The sequence below is a fragment of the Monopterus albus genome, unplaced genomic scaffold, assembly GCF_001952655.1.
Source record: "Monopterus albus unplaced genomic scaffold, M_albus_1.0 scaffold177.1, whole genome shotgun sequence".
NCBI lineage: Eukaryota > Metazoa > Chordata > Actinopteri > Synbranchiformes > Synbranchidae > Monopterus > Monopterus albus.
This window is the reverse complement of record NW_018128057.1, coordinates 444,727-466,750: the sequence shown is the minus strand read 5'-3', so window position 1 is coordinate 466,750 and position 22,024 is coordinate 444,727. Positions and strand designations below refer to the sequence as shown.

At 42.7% G+C, this 22,024-nt stretch overlaps 2 protein-coding genes across 2 annotated transcripts in view; one reads left to right on the top strand and one right to left on the bottom strand.

Annotated features, from left to right (window-relative positions):
* Window positions 1–638: 638 nt before the first annotated feature.
* On the bottom strand, window positions 639–4,970 carry bbs1 (Bardet-Biedl syndrome 1). Its single transcript, XM_020616709.1, has 6 exons — window positions 4,574–4,970; window positions 3,662–3,844; window positions 3,296–3,427; window positions 2,909–3,015; window positions 2,607–2,727; window positions 639–1,968 (listed from the first exon to the last, which is right to left on the bottom strand). The coding sequence occupies exons 1-6, from the start codon at window positions 4,943–4,945 to the stop codon at window positions 1,138–1,140; spliced, it is 1,746 nt and encodes a 581-aa protein (XP_020472365.1). The 5' UTR covers window positions 4,946–4,970; the 3' UTR covers window positions 639–1,137.
* Window positions 4,971–7,917: 2,947 nt separating this feature from the next.
* LOC109969662 (kinesin-like protein KIF20A) overlaps window positions 7,918–22,024 on the top strand; it is a 20,983-nt gene continuing 6,876 nt past the window's right edge. Inside the window, exons 1-22 of the mRNA XM_020616703.1 lie at window positions 7,918–8,061; window positions 9,123–9,229; window positions 9,308–9,397; window positions 10,236–10,355; window positions 10,481–10,619; window positions 11,145–11,329; window positions 11,420–11,462; window positions 13,015–13,151; window positions 13,550–13,622; window positions 13,755–13,866; window positions 14,605–14,676; window positions 14,765–14,911; window positions 15,115–15,277; window positions 15,544–15,810; window positions 16,422–16,525; window positions 17,155–17,275; window positions 17,847–17,964; window positions 18,537–18,598; window positions 18,878–18,997; window positions 19,327–19,480; window positions 19,564–19,794; window positions 20,068–20,192. Coding sequence (XP_020472359.1) covers window positions 9,125–9,229; window positions 9,308–9,397; window positions 10,236–10,355; window positions 10,481–10,619; window positions 11,145–11,329; window positions 11,420–11,462; window positions 13,015–13,151; window positions 13,550–13,622; window positions 13,755–13,866; window positions 14,605–14,676; window positions 14,765–14,911; window positions 15,115–15,277; window positions 15,544–15,810; window positions 16,422–16,525; window positions 17,155–17,275; window positions 17,847–17,964; window positions 18,537–18,598; window positions 18,878–18,997; window positions 19,327–19,480; window positions 19,564–19,794; window positions 20,068–20,192 — 2,688 coding nt within the window. The 5' untranslated portion in view covers window positions 7,918–8,061; window positions 9,123–9,124. The remainder of the gene's footprint in view (window positions 8,062–9,122; window positions 9,230–9,307; window positions 9,398–10,235; window positions 10,356–10,480; window positions 10,620–11,144; window positions 11,330–11,419; window positions 11,463–13,014; window positions 13,152–13,549; window positions 13,623–13,754; window positions 13,867–14,604; window positions 14,677–14,764; window positions 14,912–15,114; window positions 15,278–15,543; window positions 15,811–16,421; window positions 16,526–17,154; window positions 17,276–17,846; window positions 17,965–18,536; window positions 18,599–18,877; window positions 18,998–19,326; window positions 19,481–19,563; window positions 19,795–20,067; window positions 20,193–22,024) is intronic.

The window sequence follows — 22,024 nt, the reverse complement described above, 5'->3', positions numbered from 1 at the left end:
TGCTGCTGAAAGAAGCTTCTCTAAGCTCAAACTGATTAAAACTTACCTGAGATCTACTATGATGCAAGAACGTCTCAGTGGACTTGCCATTATAAGCATAAACCATGTGGTCTCAAATCAGTTGTCATATGATGATGTTGTAGATGACTTTGCTGCAAGAAAAACCAGGAGAGTAAAGCTGTAGCAGGTTATGTGAGATTGAGGAGGTGATGGTGTAGTTTTTAAGTTACGGCAGTACCAAAAACACCACTAGAGGTCTTTGTAAGATCATCTTTTTATTTTTATTTAAATCCTTGTATTTTTTTGTGCCTACTCGTTTCTTTAATATCTTATTTTGCACAGTGCCGTATTTATATTGTATTTTTAAGTTAATGTCACTTGTTTACACTTTTTATTTTGGGAGTATTAATAGGTACTTTATGTAAGCTATTTATATTGTATTTCATATGTTCAGTTCATTTTTTTGTATTTGTTTCTTTAATTCTTTCTAAGTATTTTGAATGTGCAATTGCTTTATTTAAATAAAAGAATGTCCAAGACAAAGCTATTACGTTTCTTATGAGTATATACACTAGCAGTGGAATTTACTGCGATGCAACGGGGCGCCACCTGAAATCTTGCCTAGGGCGCCAAATTGGTTAGGGCCAGGCCTGGACACCGGAGCCGTTTACCTGTTCTCACCTTTACCTGAGTTCTCAGGCCAGAGACTGTGCAGACGATGAGTGTGTTGAAGCCAAATGTTTGTTCTTAGAAACTCTGGAGAAACCACAGGCGTTAAAACAAAGTGCAGCCTTTATTTTTACATTCATGATATCAGTTCCAACTTGTTTCTTATGCACAGTTTTAATTTTCTTCATACAACATTACATTTATAAAATACAGAATATTTGCATTTGTCCTTTTAAAATTTCTTTTAAAATCTTGGTGAACAAAACCAAAAGTCTGCAGTGATTTTGATCCCTGAGAAGAACCCAAAGTATTTCACTACTGTTTTAAACAAGCACACAGCTGCACTTCTGCAGGTACCTTGTGAACCCACAGACTAAAATCTAACTCTGCTGACTGTCAGCGTGGTGTATTCAGTTCGGTCCTGTGACATCCGCAGTCTGTACTGAGTGAAGCTGAAGTGTGGTGTTTTCAGCTGAGCATCAGCCCCTCGCTGACAGGCATGTTGATGTGGGCAGTTAGCAGTGGGGAGCTTTGCCCTTCGTGCAGGATGAACACCTTGATGATGTCAGAGATGCCCTTGTCACTGGTGCACTCCACAAAGGTCTCAACAGGGTAGATTAGTCCGGGCACCAGCAGGGGGATCCTCATATATGGGTTCCTCATCCTGTACAGGCTCTCATCATAGAGAAAGCTGATGGCCAGGTTCATGATGGGCCGACATGCTGCTGTGTTCTGGATGTTCAGGGTCAGTTTGAAGGACGGACCCAGACCCTGGACCACTGCATTCATCTTGATCGGCTCGCTAAGGCTGGAGGACATTGGCGTCAGGCTGGACTCCAAGGCCTTGACGTAAGCTTTGGCGGTGGCCAGTCTCAGGCGGCTCAGGTCCATCTGGAAAGCGCGGTGCATAGTCAGGCCATTCTCCCGCTCCCTCAGTGTCTGGTCCACATACAGCTTCGTCTTCTTGGGAACATTAAGGCGGACACTCTGGGCTAGCGGCGGCCCAGGTGCGCTGTCTCTGTCGTCGAACACTGCTGTCCTCTTCAGGATCTTCATCATCAGGCCACCTCCCTTAGTGGTCATGATGAGGGTCCCATCCTCGCGGCCGTACCGACCAAAGCAGATACTGGTGACCACATTGGGTGTCTTGAAGGTGCTCAGCAGGTTCTTGTCCCGGTACAGCTGGACCTCACAGTTAGCCAGGCCTACCAGAACCCCCTGAAAGCCCCTTGTCGGGAGGTCCATGGCAGCCATAGTGATGACTGGAGCAGGAAGGATGATCCTCCACAGCTTCTTCCCCTGAAGATACAAGAGTTAAGGGACTGTGTCTGAAATCAGTGACTGCTGCACTATTTTCACAGTCCACCATTTTGTTTGTGTCTGACTGCTGAGTGTAATTTTATCCTGTATTATATTTGCTAGTTTCTGCTAATAATCAGCTGGGATTGGCTCCCGACCCCCCACAACCCTATTCAGGAATAAGAGGTATGGATAATGGATGGATATTGTGTGTGACAGTGATGACACGAAACAATTAGGAAGTGTCTGAAATCTAAATGTACTGCTCGCTCTGAACTACTGACTGTCTGTTATACCCAAAGTAGCAAAGAAGGAGAGGCACTTCAGGTTTCTACTTTTATAGTTCTCATTTAGAGCTGAAACAATTAGTCAGCCAGTACCTGATATAATATTAATTAACAACTAGTTTGATCATTTTTGAATAATTCATTAAATGAACAGGATTTTTCATTTCTGATAAAGTTCCTGAGACAAGTTCAAGTTCCTGGAACTATCTGGCTTCACTTGTCCCAGCTGAGCACCTGCCACAGTAACTTAAGCTCCATCCTACGGATCATTCCTCTGGAGTCGACAGTGTTCTGCTCAGACCTCCACAAACCTACAGTCCACCATCATGTAGTCCCAGAAACAGAGTTTACCTTCTGTGTAAAGCCCTGCAGGCTCTCGTCAGTGCAGCCGACCACCACGTTCTTCCCAACTCTGACCAGACCCACTGGGTGAGACGACAGCTCGATGCAGTACTTCGGTTTGTCTGACTCTCTGAAGAGCAGCAGCAACACAAACATCTGTCAGCTCTCAGTCCTCAAATCAATCCGGTATCTCCTGGTTCAGCCCTTTTCTATAATCAGGTCTGTGGAATCAGCAAGATCCTCAACTTGATATCTGACAGGAGGAGAACAGCTGAGTTCCCCTGCAACAACACAAAAGGTGTGTGTCTCACCTGCGCAGGACGTAGATGTTTCCGTTGCGACACGCCACTGTGATGCGAAACTCCACGTCAAACTGACCCGTCACATCCATCGTGATAGGAGCAGCCGGCAGCAACATCTTCAACAGACCCACAGAAAAAAAATCAGCACAAGGTGCGTTTACTTCAGTTGTCATAGAGATGGTTTAGTTTGTCATCACATGACCTGTGATGATACACATTTTATTTTCTGTTTCCCAGATAGAAGTTACCACATGAGCAAAACTGCAAAATTTAATGTAGGTAGAAAAATGTACTGTAAACTATTTGACAATTTCCAGTAGATTAGTTGGAAAGGGGCAGAGTTTTGACCCCTATGGTGCTCAGGCTGAATAAGTGGCAGCGTGGGACGAGGTTTACCTTGGAGAGGATGATGAAAGCTTCGGGGTCAAGGACATAGACATCACAGCTCTCTGTGCCAATCACCAGACAGCTGACACCGTCCTCATCGGCTGTGCTCTTCTTCAGGGTCCCGATGCAGGTTATGACCGTCTGAAGGAACAAGAGGATGAACTGATGTGTGTGTGTGTGTGTATACTGCAGGGTACTTATGCAATAAGGACTTGATTTAAGACAACATGGAAAAATACTGAAATTACTTGAACTGCAGCCAGACAAAATCAGTAAAAAGTCATGAGGTAAATATATAACACATCATGATATCATGACAGATTTAATCACGTAAAACTAGATTTTGATGTATTAAATGCGATGGTGTGGAGTCACCTGGCGTCTGATTGGCTGCTGATTATGCAGCTGGACAAACGCGTCCATGTCACTGGTCTCTAGAGAGAGGAACCTGGTCGAGCGGACGGACAGTGGGATATTGGCCTTCTTCCTTATACCCTCCAACATCTCCTTCAGGGTCAAAGGGTCGATCTGACCCTCCTTCACCTGCTGCCACACATCCTGACCAATCAGATCAGTACAGTGAGAAATATTTACAGCACAAGAGAGCGACAGCTGCAGTACTGACTGAGCATATGGCAGATATCAAAGGACCATCCTGCTCTTTCTAAATGTTGCAGAAGTCCTGTGTGAAGTGCTTGATGCTGCTTCACTCAAATTGTATGCTCTTAACTTTCTGAACTTGGAATTTGTGGATTTCTAAAGTATTATTTCTCATCAGAATCAGAATCTGCTTTACTGGCCAGGTGTGTCAGACACACGAGGAATTTGACTCTGGTACATCGGCTCTCAATGTACATGTATAGTATATCCCCATGCAAGGGGAAAGTAAACAGTATACCGACAAAAGGCTAGTATAACATAATAAGCAGTATTAACAGCAACAAACAGTGCAAACAATGCAAAATAAGCAGTATAAACAGGTAGTAAACAATGCAGACAGACAAAGGAATGCTCATTGTGAAATGACATAAATAGGAATAAACTGAGTACTTAAAAACTAGCAACCTGTATTTGTATAATCTGTACAATGTATATTTACAGGTATTGCACTGAGGAGAGGTACTGCGCTCATTTTGCTGTTAGTCACCTGAGATTCTATTCTTTCAATTTGTTGATTTAACTAAACCTCTCTAGGTTTTGGGGATCTAATAAAATCCTGGTCCTGAGACAAACCACCGTGAATCAGCCAGTGTGATGTGTGTGTGACAGAATTACACACACACAGACCTGCTCCAGTGTGTTGACCTCTAGACCGGGCAGGGTGAACTTGAAGTACGGTCTCAGGTTTTTGTAGACATAGATGCAGGGTCCAGATGCTACGGCCACGGCGGGGATGCGTGGCTCATGAAGGTCCATGAAAAAGGCAACAAGGCCGGCGGGCAGGTCCAGCAGGGTGCTCTCACTCATCAGCACAGTGCCCCGGTACACTTTAAGCTTCATACTGTACGAGCCACAGCCCAGGTCTCCCACCACCAGCCGGCTCTCCCCGTCCCCACTCAGGTCTGCAAGGTCCACACAGGATGAGAAGGTGTACAGTCCAGCCACCGGGTCATAGTGGGCATCCAGCCACTTCCCTCCATCACTGCCCGATTCAGACATGATGAGGAGGGGGGGCGAACGGGTAATTTTTCAGGAACTGCGGACAGCAACACCTGCTGATCAGGTGGGCCCTGGAGAAAGACAGAAGCTAGAACTTCAGAATGACATTAGCATCAGGACTGCAAACATTTTGTCTTATGGGTTATACTGACAACACCATCAACATTATGTTTTAAGATATTATCTATCTGATGTATATTGAATCAAAATTTACTCTATTGTATATCTGATTCTACATTCTTTGAAATGTGTATGGACTGCTCATTTTATCTTTTTTTAACATCTGCTCATGGTCTGTGTTTTTGCTTTCTGTAACTTATGTGTTTTATGATGTATGTGTTGCTGCCGTCTTGGCGAGGAAACTCCTGTAAAAGAGATTTTTAATTTCAGTGAGGCACACAAATTTGAATAAAATGTTAGTACTACATTTTATCATAGACTTCCCAACAAGATAAATGACTGGAGGTCTCCCTGATAACTTCAAGAGATAAAAAGTATTGTGCAAGAAGAGGACTTTTTTTCACAACCTGGCAACCCAAAGGCTGTTCTTGTTATTGCCTTATAACTGATCTATAAAGCATTAGTAAATTAGCAGAGAAAAGTTAGAGCTGCAGCAATTAATTTGCCAAATACAGTGATAACTAATCAGTCATTTGTGTATTTTTTTAAACATTTTATAGAGCAATTGGTTAATTAGTAACTGGTAGATTAATCGCTAGCTGTAGGCCTAATGAACAGCCAGTAAACATCTTATAAAGCTTTTCTAAATGCGGCCTTTTCTTTGTGTCAGTTTCATGCATTAGTGTAACGTTAACGTTACAGCAGTATTAATTACGAATGAGCCTGGATGTTAGCTGATCTGCTACTTGAGTGCAAGCATCAGTCATCATTGACAGGTGGCGTAGGTGATCAATACAGCTGGTCATTAATAGTTACCATTACCCCTTTCTCACCGTTGTCAAGGCAACCGCGTTGTTGTGTGTCGTTAATCCTGACGTCCTCTGTTTTTTATTGGCTTTATGGCGAAGCCGTGTGGCCTCTCTTCAAACAAGAAAATGTTAGAACCCGCTTCACGGATTCAGACTTGATCCAGACAAAGGATTAAAGTAGAAGCTAGCTGCTGTGACTAAAACGTAAACCCACTAATCCGCTTCAAATCCTCCTACCTCTCTCGGTTAGTACCGCTGTCGCACTCTGATGACGTCAATCACAGGGGCCCATGTTTACTGTTTTGTTTAGATTAGTTTTATTTTGTTTATGAGCTGGAATCATGGATGTAGCATTATAAATCAATGAACATTGGTGGAAGATTTACTCGTGTCCTTTATTTTAATAAAAGTGGAACTACCACTTTCTTAGTGGTACTCCATTACAATTAAAACACTGCATTCCAGATGTTAGACAAGCCTCATCTTGTGACTCATGTATTACATACACTCAAATCACCGAGATAATCTTTCGTTAATCTGCGAAACTGAGAGTTACTGACTGTTTTAACCCAATATCGTAGTTTCACTTACCCAAATTCTGAAGATATTTCCTGAATCCTCTCTTCTAACGATGCGGAATCAAAAGTAATCTGACACTATACATCGGTTGAGTTTTTTCTCTTTTTTTTATGTTTCAGGTGTTTATAGGAATGACTAACATCGCATCAAACTAATCCAGTAAAAAATCCTCTAGTGACATATTCTTGAAGGGCAGATAAATTAAAGTATGGATGCCACACCAAATAAGGCATTCACAAGTTGCGCACAACACCACTGCTGAAAGAATTAAACGTGTTTTTTTTTTTATTTAGGCTCTGATTCATCACTGATGTATAGCACAGTCAATGCATTCATTTCGTAAAACAAGACAAAGCAATATTCATCAATACTAGAACCTCTGCTTGTCCACTGACCACAAGTTTCTTTGATCTTTTTCTATAATAAATGTATACAATATATCATTCGGAGCCAGGGAGCGTGTTTTTTCTAAGGAGAAGTATCATCAGCATATACATCGGTTGAGTTGGCGCCGCAGATGGCTGCCTCGGTTCTGTACCGGAAACAAATTCCTTGTGTGTAACATACTTGGCCAATAAAGGTGATTATCCTTATCCTTAATTCATAATGAATAGAGATTTTCACCATGTCAGTTAAACCCACTAGATGGTGCTGTTGTCTGACTGCTGTGCTGTCTATGCGCATGATGTGCAGGTAAACTGATCAATATTAGGCCTATGAAAACTGTATTTAGCATTTGTGAGTCACATAAAAGCGTGTTATTTTTATCCTACAAATTTTCATGATGCATTTGTCCAAAACAAGTTTACTCCCCTCACCCTACAGCAAAAAAGTGTGCCACTTTATTGTAAATTCTCATTTTTACATCTAGTCTGCCCCTCCCCACCTCCAGTAAACTTTCAAAACGGCCAGTTGCCAAAATTCAGGCGTTCAGAAAAGAAAAGACAAAATAAACAGAGAAAATCACTGCATAGATGCAATGACTTCACGGCCAGGTACAGTATTTAAAAAGATATTGAACTGGAAGATGAAGCTTCAAGTACAAGGCCTTCAGCGCCTCCAGGCTGGGCTTTTGAGATCACATGACGAGCGTGAACATTAGAATATTATGTTCAGAGTGTTTCATTTCTGCGTTGTCTAAATCTTTGTAGAGAGCTGGTTTCTGTGTATGTTTGACTCTATGTTCAGTGTTTTAACTTGGGGATTCATTCATCATATGTTCTCTCTTAATACATCTATCGTGTATCCTCGCTCATGGCTCCTTCAGCAGCCTCCTCGCAAAAAGTTTTCAAATAATTGGTTATGTCATAATGACTTCTTTATTTTTATTAATTCATTTACGTACTTTCGAAAACTTGTATACTTCGCAATATCTTTTCAACGACACGGTAGCATATTGGTGGGAGGGTCGTGGTTTTGTAATTTCGCGAGAACATAACCGAGCATGCAAACGAGATCTGTAATTGTTGCCGTTGTGTGATTGGTCCTCTGGTCCGAGTTTAAAAAGTAGACCGCGGATAGCAAAGACGCTACAGGAGCTAACGTTTGCTACTACTTTTCGATGTTTCCCGGTTTAATTCAGAGACCGGTGAATAAAAGATATCCAGAGTGAGTTAAAGTTTGATAAAATATTCGTATAAGTTGTACAGCTGTTATTTACTGTGATGCTGTGTATTGTTAGGTATTTTTAGTCAGATAGATATTGGTTAGATACATGTTACTAGAGGTCGTGTGAGAATGTTTTTAGCTACACACCACTTAATCAACAGACACACACATTGATTTACTTCATGTTTTGACTACTGCTATGACCAGCTGCAAAGCTGGCAACAGAGACGTCTCGGTTGACGTTTCTGTGTAGTATGGGGCTAGCCCAACCGAAGGGATATAATGTATAGGCCTGGTGGGTTCAGGGTCTTTCATCTTACATCTGCCTGAGAGCAGTTTGGAGGTGCAAGATGCCTGAGCGTGTAATGTTAATTTTACCTGTGATCCTTTGAATAAATCAGCACTATTTACTTAGTTACTGGGACTGTCTCGTCTCTGAGTTAGCATGGTAACAAGAACTGGAGACCTACAGTATTTCAGACAACGTTTAAACAAAACGTACACGTGTAGCGGTATGTATCTAGCGTTATAGCTCTGTTGTGGCTAATGTAAACAGCGAGGTTAATAGCTGGTTAGCACAGTTTACTTATTATTCACTTATTATCTGATCCGAATTCTTATTTGTCTTACTACATACTGCCCCTGTGGCTGACCCTGGGTGAATGTTTGCACCTAACTAGCTTACATATGTTTATTTCTCATATCTGTAGTAATTGTGCTGGACTCCAAATTTAAAGCTCTCTAACCAGACGATTAGTTTAATTACCAAGTAGATGGTGAGTGAAGACATTTGTAATATCGCTAGTGTCCAGTATTAGATCGGCATATATGTAATTTCAGCTGACAAGCCCATTGAAGGATATCAACAGGCAAATTTGGATTGTTATTTTCATAATTCAAAAATTTTTGGAAAAGATCAATCAGAAACAGCAGGCCTTAATGGGCAGGTTGGTCAGAGTGATGTTGTAGTTCTTATTTACACTCACTGGGTTGATGAGGGTCGCGTTGTGAAGATTTCAAATTTGCAGTTGATATTTTTTATGTGGTGTGTTTGCTAGCAGAGATGATGGAGTCTTGTTTAGCCGGGAAGCCGGAGAGAGTCGGGCCGGTGGAGGTGGACGACTTAAAGAGAGATCTGCTTGGTGATTTCTCTGCTCTACAAGCACAGGTGAGTATACCTGTCAGTGCAGTGTTGGTGTCCGGATGGAGCTGTTCTGGAGGGTTAATGATCTGTTTCTCTCATCAGGATAGTGTTCAGTCACAGTCGGAGAACCTGCAGGTCTACCTGAGGGTTCGACCTTTGACTGCTGCTGAGAGTAACAGTGGAGAGTCACAGGTAACACGCACAGCCCAAAAGGCAATTTCAAATGTCTTGTTTATCTGAAAACGGCCCCAACCCAAAAGCTTTCAGTTTACAGCCATGTACCTCAAAGAAAAACATTAAATTCCCATGTTTATGAAGCTGGAACCAACAGATGTTTCAATTTGTTGCTTAAAACGTATTAAAACAAATTGATTAGCAAAATAGATGATTAATTTTTTATGCACTAATCAACAAATTGACTAATTGTCATAACACTATTCATACAAAACAATTTAAAGGGCAAGTTTTTAATATGGCCCCAAACAATTATTCTGATGAAATGGTATGTGTGGTTTACACAGGTCTTTTTCTGCTTCTCTTAAATATGAGTTGCATTCGGTCATTATTTAGTCCTTTGTCATAAGTTATTTTAAACTGAATGTATTTGGCTGTGAAAAAATTATAAATGGCATTTTCACTGTGTACTGATATTTTCTAGACAAACCATTTGAGCTGGAAAGTTGTTTTTATTTGTTATGTTTATCATCAGTGTTTTTGGTGTCCTGAATATCTTTTATAATTTAGGGAGTTTGTCTGTCACTAAGGCTTCCTGGTGTCAGTCCAAGTTTGCACTTTATCTGCTTTAATTTTTTGCTTTTCTTTCCTTAACACAGTGATTTGCTGCATTTGTTTTAATCTAATTTACATTATATTTTTATATATGTATTTAATTTATCTATCTGTGTGCATTGTGTCAAGTACTTTGATTTGCCTTTGTGCATGAAAATGTCCTAAATAAATTAACTTGCCTTACCTTTTTATAAAAATGTATCCATCTGTACAAAATGAATCTGGTGGGCTTTCCCTTCAGGATTGTGTTAGTATCGAGGGCCCGGACACAGTGGTCCTGAAGGCTCCCAGGAGCTATCAATCAAACAGACAGAGTGAGCGGTCCCTCCCCCAGATGGCACAGAGGTTCACCTTCACACAGGTGAGTCTGACACCACCATTTTGTCCAAACTGGTCCACTGTGGAGTTACCCTCAGAAGCTTCCACGTGTATACAGAGGCACCAAAGTGGAGAAGAAGCTGCTTCATGTTGTTCTCTGGTTGTCAGGTGTTTAGTCCAGAGGCCAGTCAGAGGAAGGTGTTCGAGGGTTCAGTCCGAAGTCTGGTCCGCGGCGTTCTGGACGGAGGAAACTGTTTGGTGTTCACCTATGGAGTCACCAACGCTGGAAAAACCTTCACATTCCTCGGTGAGAAATGCAATTCATATGTTCCAGAATTGCAATGATTATTTGATCAATCAATTAGTTGTTTGACAGAAAATATATCTGCAGCTGTTTTGATGAGCAGTTGTCCTTTTTTTTTTTTCTTGGTTTCTAAAGTCTTGTCTGATAAATGTAATATCTTTGGGTTTTGGACTAGTCTGGTCAAAACAAGACATTTAAAGGGCCACGTCATGGCCACCATTTTCCCAGACATGTGGCGCTTCAGCTGTTTTCTGATGCTTCAGCTTAACTTGATTTAATTGTTCAGTGAGTTTATAATGTATCAGCTGATTTTCTCTTTTTTTCAGTCTTAAAAAAACCTTTACTGTGATATGAAATAAGTAAAAACAGAGAATTATTGCCTTTAAGAAGCTGGACAAAAAGTGTTTGTTTTTGCCGAATAAATGACTGAAATAAATTGATTATCAAAATTACAGTCACACTTTTGAAGTGTTGCCTTTTTCATCCTGCCGGAGTTTGCAGTCCTGGACTAACCGTCTGTCTCTCCAGGTCCCGATCATGACTCCGGTCTGCTGCCCAGGTCTCTGTCAGTCATCTTCAACAGCATTGAGGGTCGTCTGTACAGTCGCATGGACCTGAAGCCTCAGCGCTGCAGAGACTTCAGCAGGCTGACTCCAGACCAGCAGGCAGCAGAGAGCAGCGGCAAGAAGAACCTGCTGCGGCTGCTCAAAGAGGTCAGATAGAAAACACAAATCAAACTACAGCATATTGCACAGTGGGAGGGTGTAGTGTGTACTAGTGTGTGTGTGTCTGTCTCTCTGCAGAGCGACAAAACTCTGACATCCGGAAGAGTAACCTTCCTTGAAGGTCAGTGACTGAGATTTTATCACAACAAGGCATAGTTTCTGCAGTGGGATGTTAGTCTGCCAAAACATGGAATCTTTTTTTTTTAAAGTTTTTTATTTGTGTGAAATCTGATCTAAACTGTTTAATGTATGTATGAAATTAAAATTGAGAGAAGCCAGATATTCTGCCTTAGGTTTATGAGGTACATCAGAAAGGGGAAAAACGAGGCTCTTGCACTGCACCTTCCATGCTGGTTGGCACTGAAGCTCAAGTAGAACCCCCGGGGGCGCTGAACAAAATGGTAGTTGTTTTTTTTGGCTACGTTGCTAATGTTGATAGCACTAGATCACTGTGCCTCACAGGCTCAAACTTTTTTTTTCTTTTTTTTTTTCTTTTTTTAACGGAATTGGTAGCAGCACTTTAGTGTTGATATTTTGCAGGCTAAATAGGATGTCTGTCTTTATCTGGTCTTAATACCAGGATCATATGTTTTTGTACTGTTTGGGAAATGGTGGTTACGCACTGTGACCTCAGGTTCTGTGAGTGTAGGCGCAGCCAGAGCGAAATAGAACACAAAAGGTTAACTAGTTTCACATCACTTAAAGCAGTGGTCAACAGTAATTGGCTGCGCGCACAAAGGTCAGCGCTAACGAGGTTACAACTGTGGTGCACAGCCGTTCAGTCTAGACAGTCCAACACATACACATCAATGGCGAGATGCACACAAAAGCATTTTATGCAATAATGTGATCACACCATGACAAATACAGATGGTGAAGATTATTCTTCTGTTTGTTTGTAGCCCTGAATAGATGGAGAATGTCATTTTGTATCACATGTTCAGATATTTGACTAAACTTTGTTTTTTGAGCTCCTTAAAATGTTGTTGTTTCCCTTAACGTTATGCTTACAATTGCAGTACATACACAAAAGCTGTCAGTGGGCTACACAACATGTTGATGCAACTTAGTGTCCCATACTTTGTATGAAGGTTTGAGTAGTGTCTTTGTGATGGGCTTTATAAGCAGTGTATTTTTCATGATGTCTTGATTGTTGAATTTTGTTGGCGTAGCCCGGGCTGGTCCTAAGTAGCCTCATATCACTCAGCTCGCTCCAGACATCATTCCAGTACTTTCTCAGTTTCAGACACATTTTTTACTCTCTGTCTCCAGCAGGGCAGTTGTATAGTTGTTCTTTTGTTCCTAGGAGCAACGAAGAGACTGCTCTGCTTCAGTTAATATGTTAGCATTAATATTAATCGTGGGTGTGTGTGCTCGGCTCTGTGCTTGTCCTGCAGTCATCTGGATGATCTGCTGTGAACCTCGGCTCTGTGCTTGTCCTGCAGTCATGGATGATCTGCTGTGAACCAGCTTCAGAGACTCTGCAGCTCTCAGATGTTTTATAGACTTGACAATCAGGACCAGTTTGATAAATAGGGTTTTTACTTTTCTCTTTCCATTCTGTCCAAAATTAGACTTTTAGTAGTTTGGTGAGTGCAGGAGCAGGACTGCTTTGTTAAAGAAATGAAGATTGAACCCACAGTACTGAATGTGTGTGTGTGTGTTGTGTTCAGGCTCGTCTCTCAGCACTGACAGCAGTGTCTCTGAAGCTGACAGTTTCTGCCTGGACGTTGATTCAAACGTCCGTTTCTCTGTCTGGGTGTCCTTCTGTGAAATATACAATGATAATATCCACGACCTGCTGGACCAGGTGACACACACATGCACACATTTTACATCTATGTTTATGAGGACATCCAGTGACTTAATCTGTGTTCAAAGTCCAGTGGGACAAAAATGTGTGTTCTAGCAGCACAATGTCTTTAGTTCCATTTTGTTACTGCACTGTTTTGGTACATAAACAAGACAGTCTTTACTTTTTAACTACATTTTAATGTTTTTTTTTTTACTATAAATATGACAACTAGTATTATCAGTAAATATGAAACTGTTAATAATGATATTAATTCCTTTATACTGCATTAAAGTTCAGTTGGAATTGTGTGGTGGGCTTGACAAACCACTGCTCCTCTACCTTCACCTAAACTGTCTTAATTATGGAATCAGTCCCCACGCTGTGAATGATTGTGAGTGATGTGTGACATTCAGGTTCCCAGTGGACACCACAAGAGGACGGTGCTGCGTTTGTCTCAGGATGTCAAAGGAAACTCCTTCATCAAAGGTAACACTCGGAGAGGCCGGAGACATTTCTCCTGACAAACTGATGCTGAGTGTTATTCACAGGACTGATGGATCACACTGGCTGTAGCCGAGCGCCAGTTTAGCTGCGTGTTCATGTGTGTTGATGTTTCAGACCTGCGCTGGGTCCAGGTGAACAGCTCTGAGGAGGCCTACAGAGTGATGAAGATTGGAAAGAGGAACCAGAGTTTCTCCTCCACCAGACTGAACCAGCTCTCCAGCAGGAGGTCAGCTGCTCACAAACACTGTTCACTCATCTAAACTGTAATTTTTACACACTATAGTTTTCCATCTTTACCTTTAGAGCTGGTTTTGAAACTTGGCTCAGAGGACAGGTTGTGGACGTAGCACGGCATTAAAACAGTGGAGGTAGCTGCGTTGGCTGAGATTGTTTCAGGTGAAGTCTGATCCTGTTTGAGTAAAGGTTTGTCTAATACCAAGCCTGCACAGAGGATTGCATCACTCACAGAGAGGGTTTCACAACAGAGATGGCTATTTTATCTTGTGTCACAACCATTATGAAGGAAAGAAGGGAAAAGTAACCTACCAGCAGCAAACGTTGACCCTGGTTCAGGTTTGTGAGTGTTGGCTCCCCGACACTGTGTGGATCAACCAGTGAGAGTGATGTCTTCCAACGGCATCATAGAGCATCCACATTGAAGTGGGCCGTCGCAGGGACATGTGAGATGTGATCTGGTTTAAATATGGTGATAATGTCTCCCTTTGTCAGACAGTCTCTCCTGAACACATATGGTTGATCTCAGTTGTTCACATGTAAGGGAATAAGAGAGAAGTTCAGCCCTGCCCAGCTTTCTGGGTTTCACACCACTGACCAGTCACTGAGTGAGGTGACTGTGATGTCAGTCTTTTAGGAAATAACAGACCCTTCTATTCTACAGCTGTTAGACTGTCTCCTGGCCTCAGTGTCAGCTGTGTGTGTTTATGTGGATGTGTCGTCTCTGCAGCCACAGCATCTTCTCCATCAGGATCCTCAGAGTGGATGATGTCGGTGTTCCCAGAGTCCTCAGCATCAGCGAGTAAGACTGAGCGCCACATTTTATTCACACTGTTTATAATCTGCATCTTCTGAGTTTATATTTAAATGACCATTTGCTGTGTGTTCAGGCTGGTTCTGTGTGACCTGGCCGGCTCTGAGCGATGTTCTCGGACTCACAACACTGGGGAGAGACTGAAGGAGGCAGGAAATATCAACAGTTCTCTGCTGACACTGGGGAAGTGCATCAACGCTATGAGACTCAACCAGAATGCAAAGTAAGCTTACATTGACTCTGTGGTCAAACACAAACCCCACAGCTGCTACAGCTTATCACAGCCTCAGTCACGAGTGTTGTTTAGCTCCTGCATCAAACTTAGGAGGGCTGGACATTTCACGTGGTTTTGTTTAGTAGGGTGGTTTGTCATCTGTATTTTTGCCTCACCAAGCTGCATGTCTGTTATAATACATTGCTCTGCAGGTTCCAGCACCACATTCCCTTCAGGGAATCCAAGCTGACCCACTTCCTGCAGTTCTTCTTCTGTGGTGCTGGTCGTGTCTCCATGGTGGTCAACATCAACCAGAACTCATCCTGCTTTGAAGAGACGCTCAATGTCCTCAAATTCTCTGCCCTCGCACAAAAGGTCAGCACACACATCCGGTTTTTGACCCTTTGTTGAACAGGGAAGTTTGAAAGGCTGATGTTTGTAGAAGTGACAGACACAGATCAGGTTTCTGTGAGTTTTCCTCACATTTAATCAATGCTGTTTTTTACTTGTTGGCACATAAAAAATTTCACCTGTTATGTAGTTTAAGATGGTGTATGTCAGTGAAGCGCAGGGAGACACGTAGACAACTTAATGTCTAAATTCCGACACTGTAACTGATAAAGAGAGGTTTATCTGTCCAGGTGGTGGTGGTGAACTCGAGGCCGGTGGTCCCGGACAGCTCCCTCCACAGGTCAGCCATGGAGCTGTCGATGATCATCGACGAGGCCGAACAACGCAGGAATGTGTTGAGGCGGGGCAGGAAGAGCTCGATGGTTGCCTGGGAGACGACCCTGGAGGATGTGTTGGAGGATGAAGACGGTGAAGAGGAGGAGGAGGTGGAGAGTATGATAGAGGGAACGGTGCTGAAGGCAGGAGATGAGGAAACGACCATGGAGGAAGAGGATACGGTATCAGTCTACTTTCTATAGGATTACATTTAAAGTGATATGAGGGGCTGCAACTATCGATAATTTTCATTATCTGCTTGTTAAGTGTGACATAACGTTCCACTTCCAGGTTCAAACTCCCCCAGACCCAAATTGCAGAGCCTGTCATTCGCTACACAATAACTTTGTTTTTGTGCAGCATCATTGAGAATAAGAAGGAAAAAAAAAGACTACATTCTTTCAATTCAGAGTAGTCAGTGTTGCCGTTCCTCCTGGTGGCTTAATAATGATAATCACTTTTATCGGTGAACTATGTTACACACGCACACAAGGAATTTTTGACTGGCACAGAATCAAGGCAGCAATCTGTGTCACCAACTCTCACACAAACACCAGTGGCAGTGCTGCCCCTGCAATACGCTGCTCTGGCCATTGGGAACAATTTTAGACATTTGTGTGAAGAATCAGTCATCAAAATAGTCTGGTTAATTTTCTTCCAGTTGATTAATGGACTGGTTGTTGTAGCTCAACTTCCAAGAGCAAAGATTCATCATTTCTTTCACAATGTTTCTGAAATCTGGTGCTGAAGAAGCGCTGAATACGTGTGTGTGTGTGTGTGTGTGTGCGTGCAGTCGGACAGAGAGGCAGCGCTGCGCCTGGTTCTGGAGGCTCAGATCAGAGAAGAAGTCAGCACTGAGTTCATGGAGCTTTTCAGCAAGATGGAGAAAGACTACAGGTAACAGTCCTGGTTTAACTAACTGCACATCCGGTTCATCTATTTATTTATTTATTTTGTCCATAAAATGCTGGAGCACGCCTCTAATAATTTTATTTTATTTTTTTTACTGTCTTCAGTTTGATGAACACTTTGAGGTAAAACTGAGTGGCCACATGATGTTTGTTAATTTTAGAGCTGAAAAGACAAACTGTGGCAAAATAGTCTTCTGCAGACACGTGTGCTTAGTGCTGTTAATGAGCTGATTAATCGATTAGTCAGCTGATAAATATTTAGCTGCTGCTCTATTAATTAGTGTAATTTCAAGACATTCAAAACATTTGGTCAGACAAAACGACGTTTGAAGATGCCACTGTGGCTCTCAGTCAGTCTAGAAAGTATTTGTTAGATACTGAAAGTAATCATAACATTTCACTCACCAAGGTAACATCTGAGATCTGTAAGAAGAGAAGACAAACAAGCAGCCAGGTGATCGGCTGGGTTGGAAACAGTTTATCCAGATTAACTAACTTCTTTATCAGGAGGTCAAACACTGTACTGTGATAAATGTCCTTCATTGCCCTGAATGGCAGTAGGTCGGTGTGTAAACTGACGGATGTTTGAGGAACAGTCATGTCTGTGTGTGTCAGTGATCGTCTGGAGAGAGAGAGGGAGATCCTGGAGGAGCGAGCTGACAAAAGACTAGAGATCCTGAAGAACCTCTTCAGCAAGACCGTCGACTTCTCGGCTGCCAAGACAAACACCGGCAAGGTATTTGAAAACATTTGTCTGTGTTACATTAAGACTCTGATTTCAGTCTGCTTGTTATTTTTCTTGAAGGCAAGATTTGATTTTGCTCTGACCAACCTGTAGTACCTGAGTCCAGGTTGACCAGCACTTCTGTTTGCTGGAGATGTGAGTGAACACTGAGGCTCCATGTTGTTGGTTTGGGGCTTTTCTTTCACCTGTCAGAGAAACTGCTGTCGAAGCTAAACTAGACAAACCTGTCCTGCACATAGGACATAGAATGTGTTGTGAGTTTTTGGGTGCTGTGAGAAGGGTGGAAATGAGGACTGATGCTCAGCAACAAGCCTGCTGGACATGTAGAGAAAGAAGAGAAGCACGTTATCATTTGGAGACGCAACTTTTGTAAACAGAACTGGGATCCAGAAGTCTTCAGCAGCATCAGTAAGTACCGCTATAGTTCACATACTGCAATAGATCTGTGTTGTCAGACATGAAAACACACATGAGAAGGTTATGTAGTGGTTGGAGAACTTCATACTTCAGTTGTCCTCAGGGAGAGATAGTGATTACTAACAGTATTGATGATGATCAATAGGAGCAGCAGGCGGGCCTGTTGGAGGAAATCATCAGTTCAGTGACTGAAGACCTGGAGAAGATCAGAGAGGATGCTAAGAGTGTTCACCGCTGTCTGACCGACGACGCGCTCACTGCAGGTACACACACACACGCTTGTTTTCATTACTTACCGGGGCCCTACTTAGATTCATTTCCGGGAGACTAACCCTAACCTTAACCAGAACCGCTACTTGCCTAACACCCAACTTTAACCAGAGCCGACACTGGCTCTAACCTTACACCCCACTGTTTTTGTTTCACTGAACTACGTCGTGGGGACCGGCCTCCAGTCCCCATGAAGAGATTAACTCACTGATTTAGGTCTGCACAAGTATAGAGAAAGAAGATCACACACACCCACTGCTACACAAGGTGACGGAGGAGAGGAAACTCCGGAATAACTGAGTGGAAATACAAACTGCTGAGTCACAGATTAATCAGCTGATCATTGTTTTGATGATTTGATTAATCTTCCTATTCACAAAATGTGAAACACTGAAAAATGCCCATTGTGACCTTCCCGAGTCAAAGGCGGTGACAGGTCGCTAACAAGTCCTCACTTCCAATGTCCAGAGCTCCATGACATACATACCAGTGCACACGCAGTTTTGTGCTTCAGTTGACATTACGCTGCTCTTTGACTTTTGTCCGTGTTGCTCTGCATTTGCAGAGCTGGAGGCGCTGCGACTGGAGAAGCAGCAGTCACATGACCAACTGCAGGAAACCAAGGAGGTACTGAAATTTAGTTTCTTCTCTGTGGTATCTCCTTTGTTGTTGTTGTTGTCGTCCTCCTCTTTATTGTGGTTTTGGTGCCTCTGATGTAATTGTTTATGCATTAGTGTTCCTTTGATTTAAATGCAGGTAGCACAGAGAGAAATGGTCCGCTTTGAGCCATTTCACACATTCAAGAAAATACTTTAGAAGTATTTACTGCAGAACTGGACTTGGTACACATTGCATGGTATAAATAAAGAGAGATTCTTTGTGCTTCTGTAACATCTGCTTCCTCAGAGTCTGGAGCTACAGCGACAGAAGTTGTCTGAGCTGACACAGATGTGTCAGCAGAAAGATGACGTCATCAGCAAGCTCCAGGCGACCATGGACAGCACCGTGGACAACGCCACCCAAGATGTAAACACACTCCTCTACAGATCAGAGCTGAAGCAATTGGTCCATTAATCAGTTAGCAACAAGTCTTATCAGTTAATTATTTTTTGAGTAAAGGGGGACAAATAATTGCCAGTTCCACCTCCTTTATTTTGAGGATTTGCTGTTTCTCTTCAGTATGTGTAACAGACAATCAAATATTTCAGGGATTGTGGAGCATTAACTGGACAAAACAAGACATTTACAGACATGTTGGCTTTAGGAAACTTTAACAGGTGTTGTGATCACTTTATCGTAACAGTCTGTCCCATGTCAGTGTTGAGTGAAGTGCCGGTCCTGCCTGTGTCTTTCAGAAAGCTCTGGTGGAGTCGATCAGGTCGGAGCTGCTGGCGCTTCAACAGACCTGCTGCTGTCAGAGGAGGTCAGGAGGAGAGGAGGAGAGCAGGAAACGCCAGCATGACCCTGTAGAGGACGAGGAGGAAAAAGGGAGACCAGCCAAGAGGAGAAGTGAGAGCAGGATGAGATGGGAAGGATTCAGTTTTATACTGTAAAAGCCTTTATTCCATTTTTTTTATTGTCCTTGTCCTCAGTGGTTCTGGAGGAGGAGATCTGGAGGCTCCAGGAAGAAAATGACAAGAAGGAGGAGATGATCCGTCAGCTGAGAGAGAGGGAGGAGAGCTGGAAAACACTGGAGGAGGAGCTGAAAGAGAGGGAGGAGAGCCGGGGAGCACTGGAGGAGGAGCTGAAGAGGAGGGGGGAGGAGGTGGAGAAGCTAAAGAAGGAGCAGGTTTTGCTGCAGCAGAAGGTGCAGGCACTGACAGGTAGGAGCCGTCACCTCAATGACTCTTACGGTCTGAGTCAAGTCTAGAGTGAATTAGGAACAGGTTATAGAAGATAGAAGTCTATTTATGAGCTCACTATGAACACACGACAGTGGATAATGTGGAGAGCACATTATTGTATCGGGCAGTGGTGTCAACATATTTTTTTGGGCCACATAGTGTACATATCAGGATGTAAAATACAGTGTCGTAACAAGGAAATTAAGCTGTAGTAGTTGCCCATCACCCCCCATTTCTCCCCTCCCCCTGTAGACCTGGACCAGTGTCCAAACTGCGAGCCTGTGTTTTTGTCTCTGGAGTCGGAGCAGAGGGAAACATCCAGACTGATGAAGGAGAACAAATCTCTGGTTAACGGCATCTTCCAGCTGCAGACAGAGGTACTGCTCTGTATACACTCACTGTCCACCTGCACAGTCTGTAATGGCCCTGCCATAACATGGTTAGAATGTTAAGTTTATGTCAAACTGTTAGTTGGGGTGCTGCATTGTAATGAGAGCTGTTTCTGTTCACACACAGGAGGTGGTCAGAATATTAGAAACACCTCTGAACATAATGGGATCCAGTACAGCAGCGTCACTGTAGCATCAATGTATGAGCTCAACACTGAAAAGTTAAGGAACAACAAAAGACAAACATTTTAGATTTTCATTTAACTGTTGCACTGGGCTGAGGCAACTTCAGTTTGTAAACGAGTGAGCAAATAACATGAGCTGTTGGTTTGACTAAAATGTTGTTTGGGGATATTTTAGTCTGGAAATGTCAAAAAACAAGACGGCTCATTGTAAAGTGTGTAAAGCCAGCGTGCCGATTGGTGGAAGTGTTGTATGATACAACCTATTTAATTAGGCACCTGCAAACGTGATAACCTTCCAGCAGACAACCCAAAGGCTAACAGGGTTACACAGCAACTGCAAACGTGATAACCTTCCAGCAGACGACCCAAAGGCTAACGGGGTTACAGAGCAGCTGCTCATCATTCTCAGTGACCAGCCAGTGTCTGTAGTGGGAAATGATTTCACAGCCTCTTGGAGCACTAAAGCCCAGGTATAATCTGTCATCCAGAAAATACATTTCAGAGACTGCTGTACCCAAACTATACCACCGAGTGTCATCACTGTTAGCAGCACAGTTAGAAGATGTCCAAGCCTTGAGCTTCACAACTTGGACTGTTTGGAGCTCAGATGTGAACAGCATCAAAGGTGACCCCCTCTGTTCAGCTGCCACTTTACTTGGACCCTCAATACAAAGATGGGGAGACAGATTTGTTGTTAGTACTAAATCATTTAGGCCCCAATGTTGGCTACATTCTAAATGGTAAATGTGAAATCTTGCAAAGCTACGTGTTTATTTCTCACCCAAGAGTGGAGATTTGCAAGTGTGCAATAATTTGGACAAGTGTGTTTTTGGCGTCTGACTATCTAGTGGTTGCACTTGTCCATCATTACTCTTATTTAATATTTTGTTTATTAGTGTTGATTGTTTCACTGTATTGAAAGAGCTCTTGTATTAGAATTGGATTAAACTGAAAAAATGCGGATCGGCCCATTGCTAATCAAAATGAAAGTATTTCTGTGTTTGTTGCTTTGTGTTACTGCCACCTTATGTGTACTGAATAGCAGATACTGTTGTTGGTGTTTTGCCAGTGTTATGTGTGTTATGGATTAGTTCTGCACATTCTCAGATGATTGCGTTGCTCCTGTTGGTTTCTGTCCACTGCACATGGAAAAAATCAGAATGCACAACGGGGTGTGTGTGTATGTGTGTGTGTGTGAATGGAAACAGTCACTGAATTAAATAAAGACAAGTGAAAATGTCAAATGATGTACAGTGCATTAAGGAACGTACAGGTACTTGTTTTCAAAATTACATTCACTGTGTCCAGTTTATTAGGAACACAAATCCAGCCATCCTGCAGTAAAACCTCATTTAGGTGTTGATGTTCAGACTGATTCACAGAGGTGTTGGTTCACTTGTATGATTACTGTAATGCTGCTGGACCGTGCTGTTGTTGCTAATATGTCCTCACAGTTATGGTGAGCATTTATTACAGGGGTGTTGGATTAGACCCGTGGTTCTCAAGGTGTGGGGTGCGCCCCACTAGTGGGGAATACAGCCATGACAGGTGGGGCGCAATGAACGGAGAAAATTGGAAATGGGTCATTAATACAAGTAAATTAAAATAACATCAGTTTGGGGCCCGGGAGAAAAA

What these genes read in the sequence shown, in the direction of transcription:
- bbs1 (XM_020616709.1), bottom strand. Translation starts at nt 4,945, where the DNA reads ATGTCTGAATCGGGCAGTGATGGAGGGAAGTGGCTGGATGCCCACTAT. An exon ending in CTTTCATCATCCTCTCCAAG is followed by an intron (nt 3,016 to 3,295) that starts GTAAACCTCGTC and finishes GGTCTGTTGAAG; the next exon opens with ATGTTGCTGCCGGCTGCTCC. An exon ending in AACATCTACGTCCTGCGCAG is followed by an intron (nt 2,728 to 2,908) that starts GTGAGACACACA and finishes GCTGCTCTTCAG; the next exon opens with AGAGTCAGACAAACCGAAGT.